Source organism: Ruditapes philippinarum, unplaced genomic scaffold, assembly GCF_026571515.1.
Source record: "Ruditapes philippinarum isolate M1 unplaced genomic scaffold, ASM2657151v2 ctg5129_1_1_1_1, whole genome shotgun sequence".
NCBI classification, from domain to species: domain Eukaryota; kingdom Metazoa; phylum Mollusca; class Bivalvia; order Venerida; family Veneridae; genus Ruditapes; species Ruditapes philippinarum.
In genome coordinates, this window is record NW_026859179.1 from 583 (window position 1) to 27003 (window position 26421).

The 26421-nt window shown below is 33.5% G+C and overlaps 2 protein-coding genes across 2 annotated transcripts; one reads left to right on the forward strand and one right to left on the reverse strand.

Annotated features, from left to right (window-relative positions):
• Positions 1 to 387: 387 nt before the first annotated feature.
• Positions 388 to 17988, forward strand: LOC132755539 (E3 ubiquitin-protein ligase UBR2-like; the record flags this gene model as incomplete). The annotated part of the gene is given in 21 exon segments (XM_060746414.1): positions 388 to 505; positions 1407 to 1522; positions 1828 to 1885; positions 2191 to 2263; positions 2498 to 2592; positions 3030 to 3280; positions 3793 to 3948; positions 4231 to 4371; positions 5012 to 5176; positions 6098 to 6201; positions 6759 to 6922; positions 7653 to 7740; positions 8561 to 8713; positions 9243 to 9482; positions 9866 to 9938; positions 12188 to 12321; positions 14322 to 14442; positions 15281 to 15418; positions 15724 to 15894; positions 16518 to 16619; positions 17297 to 17988. Coding segments are annotated over 21 exon segments (2803 nt in total), but the record flags the coding sequence as incomplete, so codon positions are not given.
• Positions 17989 to 23540: 5552 nt separating this feature from the next.
• On the reverse strand, positions 23541 to 24830 carry LOC132755540 (secreted protein C-like). The gene is made up of 2 exons (XM_060746415.1): positions 24724 to 24830; positions 23541 to 24403 (listed from the first exon to the last, which is right to left on the reverse strand). The coding sequence occupies exons 1-2, from the start codon at positions 24782 to 24784 to the stop codon at positions 23790 to 23792; spliced, it is 675 nt and encodes a 224-aa protein (XP_060602398.1). The 5' UTR covers positions 24785 to 24830; the 3' UTR covers positions 23541 to 23789.
• Positions 24831 to 26421: the final 1591 nt, after the last annotated feature.

Below are 26421 nucleotides of genomic sequence, written 5' to 3' on the forward strand. Positions count from 1 at the left end.
GCTTTAGGTGGGCATTTAACCTTAACCTGCTAGCAGTAGTTGATTATACCCATGCAACCAGTGCAGACCAAGAACAGCCATCTGATCATAGTCTACATTGTTTGCTTTTCAGTCAGTACATATTTTAAAATTTCCCCTGAAAGTGATGAATGGTTTTGTCCAGAATAAAAAATAGACAAGTTAATTTAGATATTTTGTGTGTTAAAAGTTGACATTGAAGAGATAAGCATATGAGGCTTAAGTCCATATGAAATGCTTAAAGTTTGTTGGATAATCTTAACAATGTTGATTACCTCCCTTAGCAACACTACCAAAACAAACTGAAAAAAAAGAAGAAAAATGATATGATAGTTACCAACTTTTCATTGTTATTTTTTGTTGATACAGGAAAGCTACTGTGGGGAAAGGTGCACAAGGAGGGAAAGGAAAGTATGAGTTAAAACCAGAATTTCTCTCCAGCTACAATCCTTACTTCTACCATTATACGAAGACAGATAAATCAAAGGTAAATATAATTATATATATGTATCATATATGGAACTGGGATAATTATAAACTGTATTTCTGATTTTTAAACTGTATAAATCTATATCTCATGGGATTTTTTAGTAAACGTTATAAACGGTTAAATAATGTTGTTTCCGTAATCTTATAGTAGATTTTCAAAGGACTTTACTTAAAATGTCTGTTATTTCACACACTTGAATATTGAATGTAAATGGAATGAAATGTTTCAGAACTAAATAATTATGCTGCCATTTTGAATAGGGTTCTGCCGTTGTAAGCTTGATACATTTAAAAAAAAGGGAAACTGATTCTACTTTTAACCCTTTTTTTTCCGTTTTTCATTATCCCCAAAATTTTGGATTTTAATTGATATGAAAATTGGACTCTTGTGTAAAGATTTCCAGTAGCTTTAGGTTGGTGATTATACTTGGAAGATTCTTGTGCCTGAATAATGCTAGAGTGCCCAGGGCTTCCTCAAACCCGTAAAACCTTGGGCTCCCTTTACCCTTTTCTGTGGTTTTGGGGTTACATTTAACGCACACCCCCCCCCCCCAGATTCCGCTAATTTCCATGAAATTTTTTTAAAAATGTTTTAAAGAAGAAAAATATTGTGAAGGGAACAAAGTAAATAATTTACACATTGCAAATGGCACTTACAATCCATTTAAATTACCAAAAAGAGGTCAAAATATGCACAAATAGCCCTAACTGCATTAGTAACACAGTAGAAATATGGTAAAAAATACTGCAAAATAGGTCATTTTAACAAATAACTTTGATTTTGAATCTTTTCACTTTTCTTAAAATCTCAGTGCATTTTCACAAGTTTGATTTTCTTGAAATATTTTTTTTGTTCATCTGGAGGCTTGCAGCTTTAACAATCATTTATAACTTTACAGTCGGAGGAAGCTCAGGTGAAGAGAAAGAAAGAGAACAATGAGAGTCAGGCTCTTCCCCCTCCAGTGCCTCCAAAGTTTAAGCCTCAGTTTGCCCCCATAATGACCCTTTTCTACATGTGAATTTTCCCCTGATCTACCTCATGGAAAATAATTTTTAAAAAAGAAGCAGCAGCTACAAGGTTTAAGGTTTATTGTCAGAGCCCGCTAAAAGAGGGGGAGTACGTTTTGAGGTATTATTTTTCATGGGGGAATAATTTGTGTTTTATTTATTTATAAGAATATGCTTACTTAACAATTTAACTTTAACTGTTACCTGCTCTCCTTAAATTATGGATTTGCCGGCTTTGAATATGGAAGAGTGCACTCAAAGTCTAGTTAAAGAGATTTAAATTTCAAAATACAAAGATTGATCTATTAATAGAATAGAAACTAGTTTCCCGGCTCCTTTGCGGGGTTTAAAAAGGGGTAAATTTCATATGGTTTTCCGGTTAAGGCCAAATTTTGTTGGCCCAAAATTTATTGGTATATTAATATAAATTGAAAAATAAAAGATTTTTTGTTTAAAAAAATGTTTTTTGAAGATTTGATTTATGTTAATTATCATAATTTAAAAAGTAAAATTTTTAGTTTAAAATAGTTGTACTTTTTAAAAACTGAGATCTAAAGATTAATGAAAAAATATCAGAATTACTGCAGATTATTTTAAATTTTGAAAAATATTAAAACTGTTTATGATTCCTTTCTTTTCTTGTTTAAACCCGATTCTGGCCATAATTGGGGATAGCCCTTCCCTGAACAGAGACGTGCAATCACTGATGGAAACACAGAATTTGATTTCCTGTCAAAAGCTAAAAAAGGTATAATGTTCATTGTTTATTTTATGTGTTGTGAAACAGGTTTTTCTAGCACCTGTGTAAACAATAGATATGCAAGAAACTTTGGGGCTTATGTTGTGCAAGACAGGTTTCCTAGCACCTGTGTAAACAAAAGATATGAAAGAAACTTGGGGGCATAAGCTTGTCTTTATTACAGCCATCAGTCAAAAGTTTAATGAAATTGGTATAGATATGTTTAATTTATGCCTATTTCAGATGGCAAATGTATACAGACACTATTAGAAAGTATTGTGAATAGTCATAACTTCACACATGACAGCATTAGAGATTTAGTCACCTGGACATTAAAGGTATGTTTATCATGTTTTTCAAAGCCTAACAAAGGCACATTGTTCATATTGACTGATATTTGAGATTTTTAAAATTCAAGGATTGAAATGTTTTGATAGATTGTATCAAATAATACTGAACCTGATTATTGAAAAAGTCATTGAAAATTACGAGCTGGTCCTAGTGGTCAAGGTGTCAAACTCAGTTTAACTTGATCCAGTCAGAACTAGCATTCCTTGGGTCATGATCCGGTATCAGCATATGCCATGAATTTGTGTGTGCATGCAAGAAGCACTAAAGATATGGTCCTAAAATTTTATTTTTATTTTGTTTCCATGAGAATTGTGCTGAAATGGTTTTGAAAATTTGATTATAATTATTCAAATTGCATTTATTTGATTATTGAAGTTATAAATGACTTGCAACAATGTATAACAATGCAGTACAAACATTTCAGACATTATCAGAGGTCAGACAGATGAAGAATGAACCTGTTTCCATGGATACCGTAGAGAAAGTGTCGTCACCCAGGGACGAGAAAGCAAAGGCAGCGAGAGAAAAGAAGAGAATAGCTGCGGAGAAAAGACGTCAGAAAATTATGGCTCAGATGTCTCAAATGCAAAAAAACTTTATAAAAGATAATTCTGAACTGTTTGAGAACACCAGTACTGAGCTATTTCCAAGAATTGACTCGGATATGGATCTTAGGCTAGTTTGAATGTTTTTCTTTGGTCAATCATCACTGTCTTCTTAAATGTGTTGATTTAAAGATGGAAAGTCATTTCTCTTGAGTGCAAGTTTAGTATCCTTAAGTAATTTTATCAAGGAATACACTGATATTGTATATAAGGTTGAATAGTGTATATAAGATTAAAAAGACTCTGAAATTGGAAGTTTACTTAAAACATTGTTGTAACTTTTTCTAGGATGTGTTGTATTCAGCTTATCATCAATGGATTACTTTAATATGTTACATTACCAAATGTGAACCAAACCCACAGCCAAATAGCAATTCAAAGAGATTATTGGGATTAAAGTCTTAATAAATTGACCATTTGTGTGCAAAACTCAAATACATTTGTATATACACGTTAATGAAGGATTAGTTAATGTTATGCTATTAATATCTGTCATAGTTTTCAGGCAATACATTATCATGTATGCACATGGGAGATATTTTATTCAGGAGATTCATAGGTATATAATTCATACTTTTACAGTGAGACAGATACTAGTTCATTACCTATAGCTGTAGGTCCTCATAGAACTTTACCTGGACAATCATCACCTATGTGTGGCATGTGTATACTGTGTCAGGAAGAACAAGAAATTACACTCTCTAACAAAGCTATGGTCCTCACTGCTTTCATTCAAAAGTAAGATTTTTTCTATACTTTATTCAATTGAAGTGATCAATCTTCTTTATTATACATTAGTATAGACGTTGGAACTAGTGTTCCTCCACCAGTAAAGCTGGAAAGTCGCAATATGACATACACTGTGTTGGTGTGATGTAAAACCTCACCCTCCAAACATAGAAGTTACCATATGACTTTATAGTGTTTTGGAAACATGAATACCAACCAAAAAAAACAGAATGATAATAATCATTATTTTTTAAATGATTGACTTCATGAAATACATATTATTATTTACAGGTCAACTGTACTTGCATTAACTCGTGGCAATGCATTGTCACATGGTGATGAATATGACCCACTTTTAATGAGGTCAGATTTGAGCACAGGGTCACATACTAGTTCATGTGGTCACATGATGCACGCAGACTGTTGGCAAAGGTAAGTCATAATGAACATTGTGTCAGTGTAATAAAAATTTAAATTTGAAAATTAAAAGTAGGAGTAATTCAGATTTTGCCAATACCATAGTATTTATGATCATGCCTTAGAATTACTTGTATATTCTTGTAGAACATGTTAAGTTTTAGAAAGGAGTTTAAGTATAAAACCATAAAAACATAAAATTTGAAAATGTTACATAGATCAACTTAGACACTTTAAATCGAAATATACATGTACAATGTATGTACATGACAAGGATAGTATAGAAATACACTTGAAATTAGACGAAAATGGATATTAAGTGCAATTCTTAGCCCAATTTGGATTAAAGGCACTTAAATGTTTTTTATTAGCTCACTTTTTTGACTCACCTGTCATGAAACTTGGACAGAATGCTTGTCTAGGTAATTTTTCGGATGAGTTCGATGGGTCAGGTGAGATAGAGGGCCATCATGGCCCTCTTGTTTATAAATATTTTTACACAATAACTGATTATTGTTGAAAAACAGAGTGACCAAATAATCTGAAATTTTGCATACAAGTATTGGTATAGGCCTACATTAAATGGTAATGAAATCTGTATTTTACAAGTCTAAATAATTTGTAAATGGTTCATAAATGAATATGTTTATTTCAGATTTTTTGATGGCATATTAGAAAGAGAAAGGAGACGTCCATTGAGATTTCGGCATAATTTTAGTTACGATATAGAGAAGATGGAGTTTCTATGTCCGCTATGTGAATGTATAAGCAATTCTGTGATACCAGTTCTTCCTGCAATATTCCCGACAACTCAAGCAAGGTAACTATTTAGCCCGGGGTTCTATGATATCACGGTACTTAACGTTTATCAGAAAATGTTTAAATATAAATATCATAAATTAATGAGACTTTTCTTCCATCTTATAATTGAACCTTTTTCTGAACTGTTTGTCAAAAAAAATTTTCAGAAGAACCAATAAAAATGACATTTTTTAGAATATTTTCAATGTCTGCCATTTTGAGTAATTTCAGAGGAGGTTACTACGGTATCAAGGCAATCCCCAAAAATGGGTCAAAACTTTCAAGTTAAGTTGAGAAAAACTTCCAACACTTAACTTGCTATAAAATTAAAACTATATGAACAGACTATATGTCAGTATATGTGTTTATAACATATTTTAATTGACTGTGTAAAAAACATCAAGGAAAATGGTAGTCAAATATGAAGGTTTTATAAAATAGTTTTCTTGCCACAAATACATTCATTATTCACCAAATTAAACTTATTGGCAGATGAAAATGAATCTAGTGTGCAAGTTTTACAAATATTAGCATCATCATGTGTTGCTTTTACTAGCAGTCACAGAAAATTTAAATACCTTGATATCATAGAACCCTTGATATCATAGGAACCGATTATGTATCATGAACAGTGTGTGTCATTTCTGTGAATTTTTGTTTTCACTTGAATAATTGATTCCTGTTGTAAAGTTGAACTGATATACTCATTATTATTTCATATATATAAAAAATAACTAATGACTGATCACATATCGTAATGCAATATGCAGATTGTGAAATTCTTGTGTGTTTATTTATAGTAACTTGTGATTATTAATAGTAACTTGTGTTTATTTATAGTCACTTGTGTTTATTTATAGTAACTTGTGTTTAATTATAGTAACTTGTGTTTATTAATAATAACCTGTGTTTATTTATAGTAACTTGTGTTTATTTATAGTAACTCAGACAGCTGTACTCATCTACATTTCCATGACTGGTTAGATGGCATACATAAAACAGTTCTCAACAGCGTCAAGGAATCTGAAGACTTTGATGATGCAGGTATGCTTGATTGTAACACAATATAATCTCTAAACCTTTTATATTTAAAAGTTTATTATGTCACATAATGTGTCCACATAGGCAAAATCAAGATCAGTATTCATATGCTACAGAGTTTGTTTTTGTTATATATGCAATTTATATTAATGGAGGCAAACTGAAATTCTCAGCGATATGTATATTTTATATTAAAACAAAAAGTTTTTTTCACATGAAAATGAGTTTAGTTATGGAATATATGAAAGAAATGGCATATGATTGATAAAAACTATTCAATAATAATAAAAAAATAAGGGAAGTGAAACACACGAAACAAAGTGGGTCAGGTTTCTATAATTTTAGACCTACGTTTCGGCTATTCAAGGAATAATCGTTGTCAAGGTGAGGCAAAAAGTGAATTTATAATGTTAAATGATATTCCTATTTTAAACAAAAACCAAAAAATTGTTTTCAGTTTCTTCTTTGATACCTTTCAGATTGTGTATAATTTACATATTTCACACCCAGTTAATTTTACTAAGAATAGTTTGTTAATGAAGATGTATACTATTGAACAGAGTATCAGACCTGTCCATTGACAACTGTAACTAAACAGATGGCAGAAAATGTAGCTCAGAAATTCCATTCACTGTGGTCTTGTATACAAGACCCTATGGCAAGTGCAGGGCTTTCATTGGAACATAGAGAAATGCTGAGAAAATATTCAAGGGATGCATACTCGGTAAGTTTATTTTATTTCTTTTCCCTTGCATATTAACTAAATAAGTATTGTACAGATATTAAGATGTATACAGTCTAACCTGTCTAGTGGAATGACCCTTAAATGGCTGTTATAGGCAGGTGACAACTATATCCAGGGTACCTTGGATATCATAAACATTGATAAAACATGACCAAGCTATGCTTTTTTGTGTCATTTATTTTAGCACTTAATTTTACTGAACATGTTGTCATAAATATCTTGACTTCATAGATAAATGTTTAGGTGTTTTATGTTTATTTTACAAATATTTTTTGTTGACAAATGACATGAGCTTATCAACTAAATGTTGTTTTTTTTAGGACTATTTAACCTGTTGGGTACCAGCTGCTGATTTTGTTGACATAACCCACATTTTGAATTTTAATTTGTCTTGGTACAGGATCCAAGATTCCTAATTATGTAAATGGTTACATATTTTTGGGACTGAAACTGATACTTATGGACACTTTATATTGACTCTTAGCCTGCTGGCAGCTACTGATTCTTTTAACGCAACCAGTAAAGACCAAGATCAGCAGGTACATTCTATACCAGGCTGATTGGTTGTGGTCTGCACTGTTTGCTATTCAGTCAGTACTTGTTTGAACTTTTCCTAATTTTTAAAGACGGACAAGTCAATTTAAGATAATGTTGTAAGGATTAAGCTATTAGATTGGCAAATGATGTGTTAATGTTATATTATTTACAGTTTGGTCTAGGTGTAGATCCTGATGATGATAACGCTCGTGTTCCTATCATGGTATGGAATACCTGTGCCTTTTCTATACAGAGCATTGGTAATGTATAATATTATCATTTTCTGTTATTCTTCATTAATAGTTTACGGATGGTCGATAATGGACCTTTCCAGTGTTTACAGTTTAATGTAAATTGGCTAACTTGTTATCCAATCGCTACACTGAGATAATACATAGTCACTGGTTGATCTGGTTTGCACAAAAGAACACGTGCTTATGTTTGTGATACTGTTTGTGAGCAGTTGACCTAGCAATGAATGGAAAAGGTGTGGCTAAATGTTCCGCTATGAAAAACCGGAACGGTCCATTCTTCTCAGGTGCCTGTTTGTGCCTGAAATAATGCATTTAGGGTCACCTGAGGTCATCCACCACCAATACAGCTGGAAAGTTGCAATATGACCTTTACTAATAAGCCCAACCAAGTTACTTACCATTTAAATAGTAAAAAGTGGGTCTTTGTGTAAGAGTGGTTCAAGTTACAGACCATAAATAAATTCAACATACTTTTCATGGAACAATTTATTTATTCTTTTTATGATTTTGTACCTTTCATATATAGAAACACATGCTTACAACTTTTGTCTTATTTCAACATTTGTATTCACAACAACAAAAATTCTGTTTCCTATGTATTCAAATTGCTTACGATAGTTCAGATGTCAAATATTAAGAGTTGATCAGAAACCTAGAGAACTGTACAATTTATTTACAGCTTTTTGTAGCTAGGTTGTGGGTACAGTATTTGTCTTCTTTTATGGTTTTCACAGTTTTGCATATCATTTTGATAAATTAAATCCTAATACCATAATATGTTGTAAAGTTATATGTTACTTTAACAACATTTTTTTTTGTACTGTAGAACAAATTCTGCGAGATGAGGGTAAACCATTATTTGGTCAAATGTCCAGTAGACAGAGTGATTGCCTGCGGTCACTGGTCAGAGTAGCTGCTACATACAGCCCAGCCATTAATACCGACATTGTCAAACAACATTGTATAAAACTTCTTTCATGTGAGTATAATATTCAAAAGCAATTTAATTTTTAGAAAATACAATACAGTAAGACAGTAAGGGTAAGGTAAATGGGCATCAAGTTTTTATGTTTGGTTTCTTGTTTTGATGCTTTCTTCCACACTCCAGGAAAGGATAAGTTGACATAGCATCAAAATGTGAAGCCCAGGGTTTGATTACCGGTTTCTATGCATACTTCTTACTCCAGGTCAAATGATCAAAAGTCATTTTTTAAATTTCTCCACACTCTTAGTTAATAGATTAAAACATTTGATTGCTTATATAAAGGTTGGTATGAATGTTATTAGCGGCCTAGCCCAGGGTATTTTTTTTTTTTTTTGTGTTTTTTTTTTTTTTTTTTTTTTTCCATGGCAAATAGCTTGCTTACCAACAATAATAGAATATGACTGTACTTGAAAAGATTTTGTTATGTGATTACACAACAAAAAAAATCAAAAGAAAAATTTGTGATCAAGTAAATGGTGTTATGATATCACTAATATTTATGAAATTTTATATTTTGTTTCAGTCCTGTTCCCAGATGCATGTAAGAATAAGAAATTTGATCTGTGTGTCTTGGATGTTGACATGTTCCATTACCTGGTTGCCTTGGTGATGTCATTACCCAGCCTGCATCTAGATACATCAGTGGCGCCCTCAAACTATCTACAACTGCCCTCTGGTGGTGATAATGAGCTCCATGCATTACATCTTGTGTTGGCTGTACACCTTATACAGATACTGCTGCTTTATGACCAGGGAGATTGTGGTATGTCTATTTTTTTTTTTTGCCATGATTCTAATGATATTTTTTTTCGCATGACTGTCCAATAATTGTTATCTTGTAATTCAGATGACCATTTATTTTCTTCAAACTCTTAAACTTATTTTAAAACTTACTTAAGAATATAGTGAGTTAGTTACTATTCCAAACCTACCATTATAGGTCTGTGTTTTACTAATGTAATGAAAGTGCTTTTCTCATTCTAATCAGACAGGGAAGTGAACAAAAAAATATTTTGTTAAAATTGAGCTATTTTTTTCCACTAAGCAACAGGCCTGTTCATGGCTGATAAAAAATATTTTGTCTAGTATAGGGTATTGGAGATTTCTCAGTTTGTAAAGGTATGCAATGATTTGGTTATATTTCAGGTATGGAAGTGGATGGCGACTATGAGGGTGAAGCTTTACTGATCATCTATAATAAAATACATTCACTCGCAAAGTAAGACATTTCAAATTTGTATTGTTTTGAATAGTAAAATATTTCTTCAGTGATATTTTATTACTATGTGAGTGTTCTCAGTTTATATACCTGTATTAATATTTAACGGCAAGTTACTGCAATCTTGATCATAATTGAAGTAAATAATTAATGAAGGAGGTGTGGTGCGAATGAAGTTTAAAAGAATATTGTGTTCTATTCCAAACTGAAACTTACATTTGTCATTTCTTGACAGTCAATGAATTTAAGATTTTGAATTTACTAGCCCGAATTCAAGTTTTGAATTTATTCTACTATATATTTAACTAAATTTTCTTAAAATTTTCACTGGCCCGAACTAATTTCCACTGGTCATGGGCCACCGAGCCAGTTCTAAACTCGATGACTGCTTGATCTTACCTGCTTTATACTGAGATTAAAGGATGTCATTAGCATATTGTCTGGAGATGAGAAAAGGTCATTCTTTTTGTCTAGAGATGAGAAAAGTTAGTAATTAAAGGTTTTGCAATTTTTATACCCCCGCACAACAAAGTTATAAGGGGGGTATACTGGAATCAGCTTGTCCGTCCGGCCGTCGGGCATCTGTCGGTTTTTTCTTGTCTGCCCAATAACTTAAGATTCCTTTGACCCACAGTCTTCATATTTGGCATGGAGGTTAGTCATGACGAGTAGATGACCCCTATTGATTTTGAGGTCACCAGGTCAAAGGTCACAGGGTCCTTGACTTCAAAAAGCTTATCCGCCCAATAACTTAAGATTCCTTTGACCCACAGTCTTCATATTTAGCATTGAGGTTAGTCATGACGAGTAGATGACCCCTATAGATTTTGAGGTCACCAGGTCAAAGGTCACAGGGTCCTTGACTTCAAAAAGCTTATCCGCCCAATAACTTAAGATTCCTTTGACCCACAGTCTTCATATTTGGCATGGAGGTTGGTCATGAGGAGTAGATGACCCCTGTTGATTTTGAGGTCACCAGGTCAAAGGTCAAGGTCACAGGGGCCTTGACTTCAAAAAACTTGTCCGCCCAATAACTTAAGATTCCTATGACCCACAGTCTTCATATTTGGCATGGAGGTTAGTCATGAAGTCTAGATGACCCCTATTGATTTGAGGTCACCAGGTCAAAGGTCAAGGTCACAGGGGCCTTGACTTCAAAAAAGCTTGTCCGCCCAATAACTTAAGATTCCTTTGACCCACAGTCTTCATATTTGGCATGGAGGTTAGTCATGACGACTAGATGACCCCTTTTGATTTTGAGGTCAAAGGTCAAGGTCACAGGGGCCTTGACTTCAAAAAGCTTGTCCGCCCAATAACTTATGATTCCTTTGACCCACAGTCTTCATATTTGGCATGGAGGTTGGTCATGACGAGTAGATGACCCCTATAGATTTTGAGGTCACTGGGTCAAAGGTCACAGCGGCCTTGACTGCAAAAAGCTTGTCCGCCCAATAACTTAAAATTCCTTGGACCCACAGTCTTCATATTTTGCATGGAGGTTAGTCATGATAAGTAGATGGCCCCTATTGATTTTGAGGTTGCCAGGTCAAAGGTCAAGGTCACAGGGACTTTGACTTTAAAAAGTTTGTCCACCCAATAAATTAAGAAACCTTTGATCCACAGTCTTTATATTTGGCATTGAGGTTAGTTATGATTAGTAGATAACCCCTTTTGATTTTAAGTTGACTGGGTCAAAGGTCAAGGTCACAGGGGCCTTGACTATAGAAAGCTTGTCTGCCGAATAACTTAAAATTCTTTTGACCCACAGTCTTCATATTTCGCATGGAGGTTAGTCATGATTAGTAGATGATCCCTATATATTTTGAGGTCACTGGGTCAAGGTCACATGGACTTTAACTTCAAAAAGATTGTCCACCCATTATCTTAATATTCCTTTGACCCACAGTCTTCATATTTGGCATGGAGGTTGATTATGACTATAAGGTGACCCCTATTGATTTTGAGGGTCACTGGGTCAAAGGTCAACTAAAAAAAGCTTTTCCCCTCAGTTGCTTAAGAATGCCTGTCCGCAGTTTATTGATTTTGACATTTTCACATTTGAAGCATGTAGAATACATAGCACTGGCTTAGTAACCTCAGATTTGGCAGGGACGTTGTCCTTGAGCTCTAAATGGCCACTGTTGATTCTGACAAAGTGCTATGGGGGGGTATTCACGCCATGACAGTGGCAGTTCTAGTTTTTCTTACTTTATGCATATTATTTAATGTACTTTTCTCTGTTTTTGAAGCATTCAAAAGGAAAATCCACCATTACCATGGCAACTGTCAGTACATGTGAGGAAAACTATGCTGCCATTTTTGCGTTGTACTGCCATATTGTTCCATTATCTCACAGGAGTTACTGCCCCTGCTGAATTATCTGGTATGCGGTTTTGTTATGAGTTTACTGTGTATGTTGGAATGACATTTTGAACTACACAAATACTGAGAAGGAACTATTGATATTCATTGCAAATTTTAATAAAACTAAGAGTTTGATAATCGCTTGTTGAGGTTTTCATATATTTCTAAGATGAGAATGATATCTAACAAAATTTTCTACATTATAACATAGTGCAGTTGATACATGGCTCCTATTGTTCTCTTGTTTCATGCATTCTTTTGCAGGATTTAAGTAAACTTTTTTTATTTTATGTTTTGCAGTTCTTCTCTTCTCTGGTATGAATTGACATTTGATGTTATACAATTTGCTTTATTTGTTTTGCCGACTTTTATACTGATTTTAATGCATGTTTATGGTCAGCAGTCTAGCCACATAACCGCTTTCCTTGATGACTAATTAGTAATTACCACCAATTTGTGGCGGTGTGATCGAGTGGTTAACACATCAAACTAGTTATCTAAGAATAGCAAGCAATGTGGGTTTAAACCCTGTCAGGGGCAAGCCCTTGTTTACACTCATTGCTCAATACTGGTTGGTTCCAGGAAGGGATTTAAGAGTCTTATAAGCTTATATAATAGCTTCCAAAACTATCAGACTAAAATTAATCAGTAAAAGCTAACCTTATTACCAATTTCTCCTCATTGACATACTATTAATCCAACATGATTTCTAAATCATCTGTATCATGTGAGAGAGACAAATGACCATTAAACTCACGGAAATTATGCCTTATCCAAGAATAAAACTAGCATCTGTGCTCTCCCTTTTGAGCTTAGCAGGTGGACTGATCTTGGTATCTAGCTAGCTTACGGAACGTCGGTGGTTCTACTCAGGTGCCTTTGTGCCTGAAATAATGCACAGAATGGCACCTGAGGTCTTCCTCCACCAGTTAAGCTGGAACATGCTCATATGACCTATATTGTGTCAGTGTCATGTAAATCCCAATCAAACAAACATACAAAAGGAGTATAAGAATTTGCTGGGGAATTCGTCTTCAGTTATAATTATGCCCCCACAAAATGGGTAGCGTTGCACTTGTCCGTCTGTCCGTCCGTCCCGAAATCTTGTAAACGCATCTCCTCTTAAACCGGATGGCAGACTTTGCTTAAACTTACAGGGATGAACAACCTTAATGTGTAGATGGTAGTAAAGGAAGGAATTTTCGCTGCGACCAAATCTAACAGAATTATGGCCCTTTGATGATTTTTTCACTATATACCATATAGAAATTTTGTGAACGCAACTCCTCCTAAACTGGATGGCAGATTTTGCTTAAACTTCCAGGGATGAAAAACCTTAATGTGTAGATGGTAGTTAAGGAAGGAATTTTCGCTGCGACCAAATTTAACAGAATTATGGCCCTTTGTTGATTTTTTCACTATATACTATGTAGAAATTTTATGAACGCAACTCCTCTTAAACCGGATGGCAGATTTTGCTTAAGCTTCCAGGGATGAACAACCTTAATGTGTAGATGGTAGTAAAGGAAAGAATTTTGGCTGCCACCAAATTTAACAGAATTATGGCCCTTTGTTGATTTTTTCACTATATACTATGTAGAAATTTTGTGAACGCAACTCCTCTCAAACCGGATGGCAGATTTTGCTTAAACTTGCAGGGATTAACAATCTTAATGTGTAGATGGCAGTAAAGGAAGGAATTTTTTCTGCGACCAAATTTAACAGAATTATGGCCCTTTGTTGATTTTTAGTTTTCAACTTGTGGCACATGACGTAGTCCAAAAAATATTTGATCTAGAGTCATAAGATTGACAGAACAGTGGCGTGTGGGGGCATCTGTGTCCTATGGACACATTTCCAGTTTTTGTAATACTTTGGATATGTAAGATATGAAATGTAAGGTCCAGAACCAATTTATTGGATTGATTATTTGATTTTAATATTGTTTATTTTAAATAAAAGTTATTTAATGTAATATTATAATGGGACATATTATAAAAATGTTTTGTACTATTGCAGAATCAAGTGAAGAAAGTTCAAAACAGGAGTTTGACAGTCTATGTAGATATCTAGGTATTAATTTACACATGTCAAGATTAGTAGATAACCATGGGGAGCTCATGGATACCCTTGTTACAAGGTATGTTAGAGTTTATCTCTTACATGTTACAAGTTATTTGTATTCTAATTGAATTTTTTTATGAAGCATATTCTTTTGATATCACTCTTATTAGTTTTCTACCAGTTTTCCTGAAGGAAATTACATGTTTATTCTATTCCTTTCTTCTGTCCGTGCAAAGAAATCTGGATCCTGCCATTATTCAAAAAGTAAAAATGCTCAATTAATGTTACTTGGTAGTGGATCGTGATCATTCACATTGTTTTAATATTTAATGTGTTCTTCATAACATTCCTCTGAAGAAATCTTGATCCTACAAAGCTTGGTTGATGGTACATGGTATGTAAATAAAGGACCATACTGAGATTATCAGGGACTTTGTGTGACATGGCTGTAACTCGTATGACAAAAAGAACCTTTCTGCTATCTGTCTGTCATAATGTCCTTAAATCTTTTCGTCCTTCGTTTGAGTTTAAAGGACGGGAGGGGGCGTCCGTGGCCGAGTGGTTAAGGTCGTTGACTTCAAACCACTTGCCCCTCACCGCTGTGGGTTCTAATCCCGACAGGGACTTTGGATTCTTTCATGTGAGGAAGCTATCCAGCTAGCTTACGGAACATCGGTGGTTCTACTCAGGTGCCCGTTCGTGCCTGAAATAATGCACGGAAGGGCACCTGAGGTCTTCCTCCACCAGTAAAGCTGGAACGTCGCCAAATGACCTATACTGTGTCGGTGTGACGTAAAACCCAAAACAAACAAACAAAGGACGGGAGCCATTTTGTATATCAGAGTTTCAGAATAAGCATTTAGAATAGCCCTCATTTTTGTGTATTCCCCTCAATTAAATTTTCTCTGTTTCAGGTGGTGTAAGAATTCTGTTTTGAAGGAAACATTATCTGCGTCCAGTCAGCCTTTAGTTCAATACCCGTTGAAGATCAACAAGTTAATATCTCTACCAGATGACTACAGTGAACTTATCAACAAAGTGTCTGCTTTTACGTAAGTAGTGAATCTCCTCATATCCTGATTTGTTTAATTTATATTCCTCCTTGTGGCTGAGAGGTTGTTTTTATAAGGTTGAGGCATCAGAATTGCAGCCACTGTTTATCCCTGCATGATCAAGGCTGCAAGGATTTATTTCACCTTTATTAAGTACAGTTTATTGCAGGTTATTCCTGTATAATAGCTTAGATAACTTTTTTATTGTCTATTTGAGTTCTGCATAGTTTCAGGTGATTTCTATATATAGCAAATGATTTCAAGTTACTTTTAATATACCACAGACAATTTTCGTATATTTTCAGATGCCCCAAATCAGTTGGTGATGACAGTCGTGCACCAACCATGTGTCTGGTATGTGGAAAGATGTTGTGCTCACAGAGTTACTGCTGTCAAACAGAGTTTGAGGGGGTCACTGTAGGGGCTGCTACAGAACATGCATATAGATGTGGTGCAGGTGCTGGGATTTTCCTCAGGTATGTTCTTTGTAACATTATTACCTAAAGTGACATGATGCTAAAAAAAACTCATTGTCAAGTTGAGCTGAATTAAACATATATTTTAAAATATTGGTTTTGATAAAGATGATTGTTCAACAGTTTATATTGAAAAAATGTTTAGGATAAGATATAAATCTGACTCTTTTTTAAATTAAATGCTGCAGGTAAGTTCCAGTGGATATTTATTAAAATTTTCTTGGACTAGTGAGTAAAATATTTATCCTTCAGTTCATTGAAATTAAATTATAAAATTGAAAGGAATTATGGCGTAATGTAAACTTATTTTGACTTGCACTTCTTCAATGGCTATATACCCTTGAATGCATATAATGCCATTTCAACTATAGGCTTTCATTATTACAAACAAAACTAATGTCACTGATAAAGAACTCGCTCATCAGCAATATATGTTAAGGATGTTTCGAGAGTTTTCAAATAGACATATAGGCAAAACTAAAACTGTTCAATAGAATTTCTTCAATTTTAATTTCAATATTAATTTTGCCTGTATGTCTATATGAAAACTCCTGAAGACATCCTTAAAATCAATCAGGCTTGATCACTTGGGTTTAATTTATTTATAAATTTTATGTTGACAGGGTACGTGAATGTCAGATATTGTTGTTAGCAGGAAGAACAAAGGGCTGTTTTGTACCTCCACCTTATATAGATGCTTACGGTGAAACAGATCAGGGTCTCAGGTATGATAAACTTACAATACATATAAACTTTCACCTGTAGTAAAATAAGTATACATCACTTGATTAATGCAGATAACAGAAATTATGACAGCCAAATTATCATTATAGCTAGGGCATCTGTGGCTGAGTGGTTATGGTTGTTAAATTCAAACCACTTGCCCTTCACTGCTGGGTTTGGATCTGGACAGGAACTTTGGATTCTTTCATATGAGGAAGCTATCCATCTAGCTTATAAAACATCATCAGTTCTACTTTGGTTTCTATTTTTGCTAAAAATGATGCACAGAAGAGCACCTTGGTATTCCTCCACTAGTGCACCTAGTGAAAGTGGCCATATGACCTATACTGTGTTGGTTCGATGTAACACCCATCCAAGAAAAGAAAAATCATTACAGCTTCATAGTAACAGATGGAATTGTTAAGCTCATTCTGTAATACCTTGAATACAAACACCATACATGAATTTATGTACTGTTAAAGTATATATGCGTTTATCTATAATTGATATTTTTTCTTCTTACTTTAAATTACTTAACATTAAATTTCTGCAATAGATCTAATATCAATGTACACACAATAAATTCTACACACAAATCTCTTGTTATCATGGCATGTTTAACATATTACATGTATATATATTTTATCATCTGACAGGTATATGTTATATATATTTCCAGACGTGGTAATCCACTACATTTGTGTAGAGAGAGTTACGACCATCTACAGAAGTTATGGATGTCACACGCTATACCAGAGACTATTGCTCATAATCTAGAATCTAATGCAACCCTTCTCACCATTGACTGGCAACACCTTTAATTGATGCATTATTTTACATCGGCCAATTGGTCTAGAGCACTGTTTCCAGGCTAATTAATGAAGAACACTGTCCATAGACTACATGTACTTTATCCAGAACACTGTCCTTGACTTATTTAGAACACTGTGCTTCAGCCGAGTTGCTTAGACCACTGTCCATTGAGTAACTTATCTAGAAAGAACACTGTCCATTGATTTACCTACTTAGACCACTGTTTTGATTTATTTAAAGCACTTTGCTTTGGTTGAGTTGCCTAGAACAATGTCTATTGAGAAACTTTTATAGAAAGAACATTTCCCATTGATTTGATATCTAGAATACTGTCCTTGACTTATTTAGAACACTATACATAGGCTGAGTTGCCTAGTACACTGACCGTATCTTATCTAGCAGAACACTATCCATTGTTTAAATTTTCTAGAACACTGTCCAATTTTTATCTTATCTAGAACACTATTTATCTAACTTACTAAGAACACTGTCCATTTATCTTACTTACTTGGAACACTGTTGATTAACTTATCTATAAGAATGTCTACTGATTAATAGATATATATAGAACACTGGTCTGTATTTTATTTATGACACTTTTTGGAATATTTAGAACTTTGTCTGTTGAGTCAGTAAGTTAACTTACTAAATTCAAAGTAGACTGCCATGGTTTTTATTTGCATAATATTTTGATATCTTTATAAATATTTATTAAAATTCTGTGAAAATTTCTTCTAATGACATTATTTTGCATGTAGGACATTCTTCACAGTGAGTTAGAATAAATTAGATATTAGTCTTGTAAATTACCTAACAGCCTCAAACAAAACAAAAGAACATGATGTTTGGGAGAAATAATTTGTAGCAAATAAGATACAGTTTTGAAGTTAAACAAATCTTTAAGTCCCCTAGCAAAGATAAACAAATCTTTAAGTCCGCTAGCAGCATTGATATTAACTTTTCTTGAAACTCATTAAGCAATAATAGAATGATGTAGAAAATTGAACTTTATATTTTTTTGTTTTCCAATCCTATTTTTTGCGCCTATCAGTTTCCACTGGGGTCAATAGATATAAGCCAAGTATACAAGAAAGGCAGTGGTTTAAAAACTTAGAATCAATAGTAATTTATCTTTTGAAAAAAACAAACATACACAAAATACTAGTGCTTTTGTTATGTATGAAAATAATGAAATCCTAGCGTTGACAAGGAATTAGATTGATATTTACTACATGTACTACCAGATATATTTTATACTGCCAGATATTTTAAGACAGGTACCCATGATTTAGCTTCAAAGTTATCACATTTTTGTTCTGGAGAAAACTATTATACATGTTATGTTGTACAAGAAATCTGTACCTATGTGAGTAAATACTGATTCATGAAAACATTGAGTGCTAGTTGAGTACTTTTACTGTGTACTCAATCCAACCTTGGTTATATGTTAGGAAACAAAAGGAATTTAATGTTGTAGTATGTGTTTCTATAACGTTGTTTAAATAATTTATTACTTATCACAATAAAATGTATGCCAAGTGACCTAAAATATTGTTTGATGTTAGAAATGAAGGCAAAGGAGTTGGAAATACATATTTTCTTAAAATGTGCATAGTATATTATATAACAATACTATGATGCAGGGTCTTTTCAGATGTTGTGCCTAATAAACTATTAATAATAGTATTTGTAATTGAGGTAAATGGTGGATTGTCTTGAATAATTTTAACCTGTTGGACACTTGAGGCAGTGAAAGGCAGACCTATATAGACTATACTGAAACCCCTTACAGTAGCAATGGACTGTACCAAATTCAACATAATACCAGTGCATAACATAAATTCATTGGGTAAAATGTTATTTTTTCATGTGTTTTTTTTTTACCCTGAATTTGCATTGACTTACCTTACTGGATTGTTTTTCAAACATTTAGAATGTATATTCTCTGTGCATATACTACAGTGTAATAATTCACTCAATTTACCATGTTCCATATGAGTATAGGATTGTTAATGTATTTATCTTTGTGCTATTTTTCTCATTGTAATACTCATTGTGGTTGACACACATAGAAATGTTTATGTTAAATATGAATTAATAATGTAAAGAAATGTTTCTGTTTCAAGTTGTAACATCTAAAATCATTACTTTTGCCATCAGTGTTTCCTTGCTTATATATATTATATACATATATAAGAAAGCATGTCACAGGGCATCCATGACCAAGTGGTTAAGGTTATTATGGGTTGGAATCCTGATGACCTCACAGGGACTTGGATTCATTCATGTTAGGAAACTATTCGGGAAAGTTCGCTCACCTGTGCCATCTGATCATGATATGCACTGTTGGTAATTCACTCAGTACTTATTTAGAAATTTTCCTTATAAAAAGATGAATGATTTTTGTCAATATTGAAAGACGGGCATGCCAGTTTAAGATATTTAGGATGGTAAGGATAAACAGAAATAATAGATTAGTGAAAAGTTAGTTGTCTGACTATGAAAATTTATATTTTATAGAGGCAAGCAGTAAAAGATTTATTTTTTGGGCCTAAATATATTGTTCTAAAGGTATTCTTTGATATAAGACTTTCATCATTTTGTAATAGCATTATTGCTTGTATTGAATTCAGTTTAATGAAATTCAGTGATTTTATTCACCCTGTAAGGATAATCTTGTGAACAATATAGGCATTGAAGTTGATTACTTTTTATGGCATGAAATTTCAAGGCATTCAGTTATTATAGTGAAATATTTTCTGTGAAAATTTAATCAAAGTTCTCTGTTAACAGTAATATTTATATCAATTACTGAAAATAACAGAGAGTCTTATGTGCTAGTTTTTTCAATATGTACCTGTGAATTTATATAATTTTTAAGTGCTATATTTATGATATAAGTGTCAGATTTTATGCATGTATTTTAGAGACACATTTTGCTGTATAGACCATTTTGATTTATAAACAACTGTTACTAAGTAACTTGAAACTGGTCAATGTTATAGAAACAGAATCAGTCTTATATCATTGGGATTGTCTGTAATGAATATAATGATAATGAAGCTGATAATGATGACGATAATGAGCTTAAGGCATAGTTTGTTGATATGGAAATACATGTTTATTTAGACACTTGTCAAAGGATTTTTTCTGCAGATAATAAATGTATACTAGTAATATTATAATGATAAGATATAGTGGCATTTGTTGTACAAGAGTTGTTACTTACTACATGTGCTCAAACTTAATAATGGCATTGATATTAAAAAGGTTCATGATATTAAATGAGAAAGGGTAGCAATGATTAAATCTCAGGAATCTGATTGGTCAGAAACCATCACAGAATGTACAAACTGACCAATGAAAATTCTTAGATTTGAGAATAGCTCAGTAACATAGTTTATCATTTCAAGGCAAGGAATGGATAAATAATCTAAACTCAAAAACTGATTTTTCATATCCTAAATGGAGGTAAAGTCTTAAGTATAATACAATACATATTCTGTAAGCTGCATAAGATGAAACTTGGAATGGGAATAAAACAATGTATAAAGTCTATAGATTCACTTAGAAAAAGACGTTAATACTCTTTCAGTAAATTATCTTATTGTTCCATATTTACTAAAATTTAAGTTACAGAATGTATATGTACAAAATTAACAATATTTTTCATTTTGTACTTGGGCAATAAGTATATTATTTTCACTTTTACTTTTAATATATCTGCCTGTGCTGAACTTTATTCTTATCACTACATCTTCAAGTACAGTATAGTCCAAAAAACCTTTCATACTTTGACAATTTACATATAATTGAAAACATAATTACATTTCTTGTTGTTTTAATTCTCTATATATGTTGTTTTTAATGAAAATGATGAATTTAATTCAAGTTTAGCATTTTGATGTTACTTTTCGAAATGGAAATATAGCAAAAATATGGAAATTATAATGCAGTGAAATTAACCCAATAACTTATGTTGCCATTTTAGAGCCAGGCCAGTCTACTAGGGATGATCCATGTCTGTATTCTAGGCTTAATGAGGGTCCATCTGCCCTCTCAGGCACTGGGAGTACGGACCTCTGGCATGTCACCATTCATGTCTTTAAAAGTTTATTATATACCAAAAAGGTCATCTATAAATTTTAAATTCAGTAATTTTGCTGAATGTTACTAAATATGTATGCAAGTCGGTTTTAGGGATGATCAATGCACTCTGACTAGACTGTATTCTGTGAACTTCTTATCTTTTTAATTTGAAAATTACCGGAACACACAATAGACAGAAGGAACAGTTCATTGAGCAGGGTACATTGTAATAATTAACGAGAGTTATGAAAAAGATTTTGTTTTGTTTGAAATGAATTGTGTGCTGATATTACGGAATTGAACAATTCTATATTATTATATAGTAGGAGTCTTGGTTTTGTTTAAGGTGTGAAAACAGCTGTTGTTTTTATGTTATATTTATATTCATATTCACTTAAAAATTATTGATTTTTCTTTTAGGAAAAATGGAAATACATTTACGATCACCAGACATTTTTTTTAATTACTGAATTTTTCATTTAGGAAAAAATGGACATTTTGTTTACAGCCACTATTCTTTTTATTGAGTAACGCATTTTCCGTTACAAAAGAATTTTAGAAGGCATGATTTTTGTGTAGGAAAAAATGGAAATATTTCTATAGTGACCATACTCTGAACACAGATAGGATTGAATTTTCATTAAGGAAAAATGGAAAATTTGTATCTATCACATCACTTTTGACGAGATCAAGTTGCTTTGATTTTAAATTCCACTTTGTTTTTCATCTGATGCCGCACGTTTTTATATAACACATAACCACAATATCAGTGAATGAATTGGTTCAGTTCTTTTTTGTTATATTATTTAATTGTATATTTACGATGCTATGTGAATTGGTTATATTCTTGTACTGTTTTATTACCCTGACTATATTATTTGTTATATGATCTATGTATAGTCGTAATGAAATGATTGATTAAAAAAATGCTTGCAAACTTGGTCTTAGGTTTTAATAAACCCATTCTTTATACTTGGAGCGTTGACAGTGGTGAAAGTTGCCTGACCAGTTATTAACACTAGTTTAAATATATTTATTTCGTGAAAACCTGATTACCGCCTTTATTTGAAATACAAGCCACTGTCTGTGAGAAATGAATGTTACTAACGAAAGGCTAAATAAAAAAATTGCGGTCCTACATTTTGACCGACCTAGGACAGATCTCCAATTTCGTTGTCTGAGTTTCACACGAATTCATTGAGAAATTATCGTTGATGTCTAACCATATCAATTTAATCCGCGGGAATTCAAATAAAAGTGGAATTAATGAGATAAGCTTATTGAAACACTCGAATCCGTTCCTGGAACCAACCAGTACTAAGTAATAGAAAGAGCGTGGAAACAGTGGCTATCTGATTTGTACGAGGGGGCGTAGCTCCCGATTATTAATCAGATTGCCGAGTGTTTTGATGTTTTTTCTCTTTTGTATCATAGTCAAACATAAAAACATGTTCCCTGGTGTCACAATATGAAACCTCGGCAAAAAGGAACCAATGAACGAATATCTGAAAGTGATATTTCTGTCGCTGTCCCCTTCTCTACCGTCACAATATGTAAACCCGAGCAAAAATGAGCAAATCAATGGGCATGCTCCGGAGTGCGAGTAACTAATACCTGCACTCCAGTAAACACTGTGCATGTACACATTTTCAAAAGAAAGGTCCCCAAACTATGATACAAGCAATGAATGTAAAGTTTCTTGCTCGAGGAAACAACGGCTTGCCCCTGACAGGGTTTGAACCCACGCGGTCAGCAATCCATAGATTATTAGTCTGTCGCGTTAACCACTCGGCCACGCCCCACTTCATTTAAGCCCTTGTTCAAAACAACAAGCTAACAAAACTGTCTTAGTCCAAAATATTACCTATGAAACGGGAAAAAACAAGGAATCTGATTATTGTATATTTTCAAAACTGGAAATCACAAAATCAGTAAGATTGTACTCTAATATTAATTCATTTTTTTAATACTCCCTTAGCTTGTTTGAAAATAATTAAACTCATTGATTTAGGCTAGCCATGTATATTTACTTTGTGAATTTTACATCAAATCAGTTTATAAATTAATATATTACCTATTTGTGCAATTATCAAAATTGATTAAAGTAAAAATCACTTCAACGTTTTTGTCTTGCAAAGTATAATTTTTTTTATAATAGTTCATCATATTCCTTTCGAAAAGATCTACTAGTCAGTATCTTACAGAAAATGTTTTGAGTTTGAAATGTTTGGCATAATTGCTGTACAACTTTAAATACACACATTTGAGGTTTATCGCCCAACTTGTGCCTGTGGATTGAAAAAGTTGAATTGCTGGGTGTTGAACTTGTCTGGATCAAAAGCAGCTCCACCCACACTGCCACCACCATTACTGGCACCTAACTTGGAGGAGGAGGGATCGAGCATGTTGGCTTGCATCTGGTTCACACTATTTGGATCAAACTTTGGGGCACTTCCGCTGCTTCCACCACTACTTCCGCCACTTCCACCGCCACCTCCCATCTGAGCTTGCGGGTTGAAAAAGTTGAATTGCATAGTGTTGAACTTATCTGGGTCGAATGAGGCACCATTCACTGAACCGGCACCATTACTTGTACCAAGTTTCGATGATGATGGGTCAAGCATGTTGGCCTGCAGTTGGTTGACGCTGTTTGGATCGAAATTTGGAGCCTGAGCCCCACTTCCGCTGCTACTACCGCCACTGCTGCTACTCCCGCCACTGCTACTGCTTCCACTACTGCTGCTACTCCCGCCACTGCTACTGCTTCCACTACTGCTACTGCTTCCACCGCTGCTACTGCTTCCACCGCTGCTACTGCTTCCACTGCTGCTTGGACTAGCTCCTCCACTCCCTCCTGTTTGAGTTTGGCGACGTTGCCTACCATCTGTGAAATGTTACAGATATTTTTTTTAAATAATCCTAAAAGTTTAAAATTATCTGTATGATGCGTAATTAAATAAAATGATTTTTAACAGAAAAGTTGCGACCAGCTGGTTTGTTTGGTATTCCAAAGAATCTTTACGGGCACAGCTAATGATCATAGATTTCTTGTGAAAAAAAAAGATTAAATAAGTATACTCCTGAAACCCTTTATCGAATGATATGTATCAATCTAGAAATAAGCAATTAAATGATAAAAAACTGAACAAATGATACATATTCATTAAATTGATTTTACATTTGAAAAAACATCCTGTAACTCACCGATCGCAAAACTAAACGTTTGCTGGATTATTAAACAGGCACACAAAATCCGTAGCAACATTATGTAGGTTTCATATAGGTATAGATGACCCCTCAAATCGACTTATATATATATACATGATGTTCCTCAGAAGGACTTTAGGCCAAGTGGAATTATTATTACTTTTTGTGTGTCATATTCGACAGGTTCCAAAAAATGATATTGTAGTATTGCAGTGTTACTGTTAGATACTTGTTAGTTCTCATTTTATGCAAATTTTTCTCAGCTGTTGATAATTTGAACGCACAAGGAAAAACATTTTTTGACAACAATCTTTCGTTTAAAATGTGTATAAAATATCTTTGTATCAAATTTTGGACAAAAAAAAGAATAAAATAAAATTAATAACTACGCTAAAAATAATGACAAAGAAATAAATACATTCAACAGCAAGAAAATGGCCAACAGGAGCCGGACGAAAAATAAAAAAACAAAACAAAACACAAAAGACCCCAGGAATATGGCCTGATCATACATGTAAAACTGGCCTGTAACATTTGCCATATTTCACGTCTTATCTAACCTTATCTGGCATATTGACCCTTTTAGACTCAAAGGTCAACTCATTTTAGACAATAAAGTTGACCGAAAGTAAAGCCATAGTCTATGGAACGCCGAAACTGTGTTATTCTGTGAATTTAATGTTTAAACTTGTCTTTATGTTTGAACGTCTTATCTTCTTGAGACTTAAATAATCGTGCTATATTACGCAATTATGACAGCGACGCCAATTTGTCAATCATTCCATGGCAACTATGTTTTTTGGTAACACAGGCAATCAAGAATTCAATGTAGTATTTACTATACGGAATGTGTCTAAATTTTAAGTCATACACCTGAACTACTTACAGTTTCAATATATTTACCAGATTCTCTTATCGAAGCATTAATTAAATAACCGAATGAGAGAATATGTGAGATGGATATTACTGCCTGTTTTGTTTGTTTTCTTAACCAAGGATTATACTTGCTTCGGGGTTATAAATCTTTTCTTTCTTAATTAGTTCTGTCTCAAATCTCAAGATTTTCATTGGTCAGTGTACATTCTGTGGCAGTTTCTGACCAATCAAACACACGATATTTCAATGAGTTTGAGCATAGGGAATATCTTTACAACCTTGGACCCAGCTTGATTTGCTCTATGCGTCTCATATACTAGTATATGCAGAATAGAAGCTTGTAGGTCCATGTTTTTATTTGTCGTCTGTTTTGAGTACACGTACAGAAAATGAAAGCTTGTTTGAGGGAGTCTGATAAATATGCTGCAAGTACGGGCTACGGAATGCCTTTATGTTAATTATAATATATATTATACAGTACAAATGTAAATAAATATTTTCAGAGAATAGCTTATCAACGGTTATTAAGGAAATAAAAGTTAAAGGCGCATACTTGTTTAGATTTATTTGAAGTATAACCCAAGTTCCCGAAACACTGTAGGCATGTGAAAAACAGATAGTAATCAGTCTGGTCTATAAACTTAGGGGGGCTTTTGTTTGATGGACTGAGGGGGGGGGGGGGGCTTTTGTCCTACCTGTATTTTTGATAGGGGCTTTTATCCTATCGGGGGGGGGGGCTTTTTTTTAAATGGGGTGGCTTTCGTCCGCGAGGGGGGGGGGGTTGTCATACACTCATTAAATTAGCTAGCATTAGAACTC